Genomic DNA, 3,188 nt, shown 5'->3' with positions numbered 1-3,188 from the left:
TTAATATAGAAAATTGGAACTGGATTTGCACTGACACCGAATTAATTACGAGTTGTATCTAAAGAGTTGACTAATGATATAGATTAGGAAAAGTCAGAGATAATATGAAATAAGATCCACTTGGAGGGATTAGATTAGGAAACAATCAATTCAACTAGGTGAATAAGTTCAATCAAGAAAGTGAACGAAAGCAGACCAAAGGTCAAGAGAATATAATAGATAAAAATTAAGAGAGAAAAATTAAATGTGGTTAAACAGACAATTACCTTCGATGACTAAGGAGGAATTGGCAGGGATTAATAGTTACAGAGTTCGTGCAAGCAAACATCGAACTTGGTTCCTGTGAGACAAGGTCGTTTCTGGTGGCACTTTTGCTTACGCCTATCGTTGTTTTGACGGTGGCATAGAATCAACTGTCCCAACTCCTAAATCTCTACAAGATCAACCACATCGTGTAATTGCTCCACATAAATCACTTTCAAGTTTTAATCACTTGATCCATGAAATAAAGCAATGTTATGTTTATGTTATTGTGTTAAGCAATAAAGCAATATATGCAGGCAATTCAGCGGACGAGCAATAAAGCAACAACCATGGATTTAAATTCTACAAAGATGACATATCGTTCCACCCACCCACCCACACTAGGGTACAGGATTTAGGTCTCCACAAATTGTCTTCCTCACTAAGCCACAAGGCATATCTTCTTAATTCCACGAGGTATGAGCATTCGTAGTTCCGTGGGCTGCAACTGCAAGCAAGAGATGTTAATTACTGCAAGCGATAGCTCATGAACTACAAGACAGCAAGAAGTGGCTGTGAGTTCAATGATGGATTTTAACTTGGTAAAGCCAACACTAGACCCATCCACTCCCCCTCTTGCTTACTTCATTTTTTACGTTAAAACAGAACCACTATTTTGTTTCGGCCAAGACCAAAAGCTCAACTCAAGAACAAAATTTTAAATCTTAACGACAGAAACCTTTTGATTTTATGATTATTATTTTTTAAATTTTTAGTCGTAGAACGAATTGAAGATTTTATTCAGTTTAAATTTTACTGAAATTGTTTTTAAAAATAATCTGAAGAAGTAAAATTCACGCAGTGGGTGACCGCAAACGTGGGGCGTGGGTTTCTATGGGCCGTATAAAACGACCTAGAAAGAGACCTGCTAATTAATAATGAATAAAAACAAAATATATATATATTATTATTATTATTACAAAAATCAAATTTCATCTCATTTTTTGTCTAAAGTATTATTTTTATCGAACTGATTAACACTATTATCTCAAACAATTATTTTAACTAAAAATTCTAATAGCTTTCACCAAAATTGTTTAGAGGGTCAAAATCAATTCGATATATATCAATTTTGATGCCAAGATCAGTAAGTTTGATTAATATCAAAGCAGTTTTAGTTAAGTTGAAATAGTATTAAGTGATATTATAGAAATTTAATTAATATTATAATAGTGTCAAATCATATATATGGAAAAAATATTAAGTTGATGTTCCATTTCAGAACTTTGCAACTTGCTTTAAATTATCATTTTTAAGAATATGTAAATAACATAATATATTTTAAAATTATTAATTTATTACTAATGTGAAATTATACCATATTAGTGATATAATATATGCATTACAATATAAAATCTAGAAGCGAAAGAAAAACATAAAAGAGTATTAAATGACCTCCCTCTAGTTATTACCATCTATTTTGTAACTTAACTTCTCTATTTATGACTATTTAATTTAGACAGATATTAAAATAGACCTTGATCCCTTTAAACAATTCAAAAATTAACAAACATATTTTAGATCAGTACAAAGAGTAAAGCTGACCAACACATACACATGCATAGCTCTCCATTTCATTATTGACAAAACTAATATAATATTACATCGATAAAATTCACATTTAAGATTCATTACATAAATCAAAATTTGCGAGATCACTTGTATCCAAACAGAGTTCATGCGCATCGTGCAAACCATTTTGTATCCAAACAGAGTTTGCGCATTTTTTTTCCATATTTTCTATACATTCCTCTTGTTTTTTTTTTTGTTGCATTTTAAGCCTTTTTTTAATAATTTATATATATTGAACTAAATCACTTTTAAGTCTTAAGATTTAGTTAGTACGAAATATACCGAAGCTAGTCATGAGGAATGGGCTGTGGCTTCGGGGAAAGAAAGAAAGCCCAGAAGCCACCGACGGCCGTCACGGCCGCCATGCCGTAGACGAGCAGGGCCACCGGCCACGGCAGGATGGCGGCCACCTTACCTGAGAACATGACGGTGAGCAGAGTCGCCAGGACCCACACCGCCGCTTTCAGCCACCCCCTGTTTTCCTCCGGCGCGGTCTCGAACTTGTGCAGGCACCAAAAGAGCAGCAGCAGGTCGAGGTATGAGGTTGCGACGAAGGCGACGGCAGAGGGGTCATGGATGGAGCGGTAGATGGCTGCGCCGGAGTTGTAGGTGAGGAAGATGAAGCCGAGGTAGTTGATCAACTTATGGTCGTTCGCTCTGTCCATTTATGGAACCTGGAAGTCCTGGACAAGAGAAAGATTAACTGGTGTGTGCTATGATGGTGGCTCGGAAATTTGATGAACAAAAATATTTGATGGCCATCGTCTGACCGCTCTTAGGGATAGGGCATCATCCAAAGACGGTTTTTGTAGCTTGGCAATGCCGGGGTTATAAAGGATTGGGCAAGAATCGACAAAAATGAAAAGTCTCGAATAATAGCTGCTTCATGACTTCGGATTCGAGATTGCGGCGTATTGCATAAATGATTTCATAGTGAATATGAGAAGACGGTCTAGATAAATCATCCCTGGAAACCGTCAACGACCACCACACGATTAGATAAATCATCATGAACCGATGGATAGTGAATATGAGAAAATGGACTGTCTAGATAAATCATCATGAATTGATTTAGGGTTGCTTTAATAATCAATAAAATTTTTTTTAATGAAATCGAACAATTATTTTTAAGATTAATCAACATAAATTTTTTAAAGGTTATGGCAGTTACAACCACCCTAACATAATGAGTACTTTAGATACAAATTTTTTTAAAAGGAATATTTTTTTATGATTTATATAATCTAGACTGCCTTTTTTTATTTTTGTCATAAAAAGATCATACCTATTTATATATTAATTTTGAAATATAT

At 34.5% G+C, this 3,188-nt stretch overlaps 1 protein-coding gene across 1 annotated transcript; it reads right to left on the bottom strand.

Moving 5' to 3' along the window:
* Positions 1-2,059: 2,059 nt before the first annotated feature.
* LOC141830845 (uncharacterized) lies at positions 2,060-2,690 on the bottom strand. Its single transcript, XM_074718322.1, has one exon. It carries the CDS (start codon positions 2,538-2,540, stop codon positions 2,163-2,165), a length of 378 nt encoding a protein of 125 aa, XP_074574423.1. The 5' UTR covers positions 2,541-2,690; the 3' UTR covers positions 2,060-2,162.
* Positions 2,691-3,188: the final 498 nt, after the last annotated feature.

This window comes from Curcuma longa, chromosome 1, assembly GCF_044706935.1.
Source record: "Curcuma longa cultivar G26 ecotype Majalengka, Jawa Barat chromosome 1, ITB_CL_G26_1.1, whole genome shotgun sequence".
Taxonomy (NCBI): Eukaryota; Viridiplantae; Streptophyta; class Magnoliopsida; order Zingiberales; family Zingiberaceae; genus Curcuma; species Curcuma longa.
The sequence above is the reverse complement of the archived record's forward strand: the minus strand, read 5'-3'. Positions and strand labels throughout refer to the sequence as shown.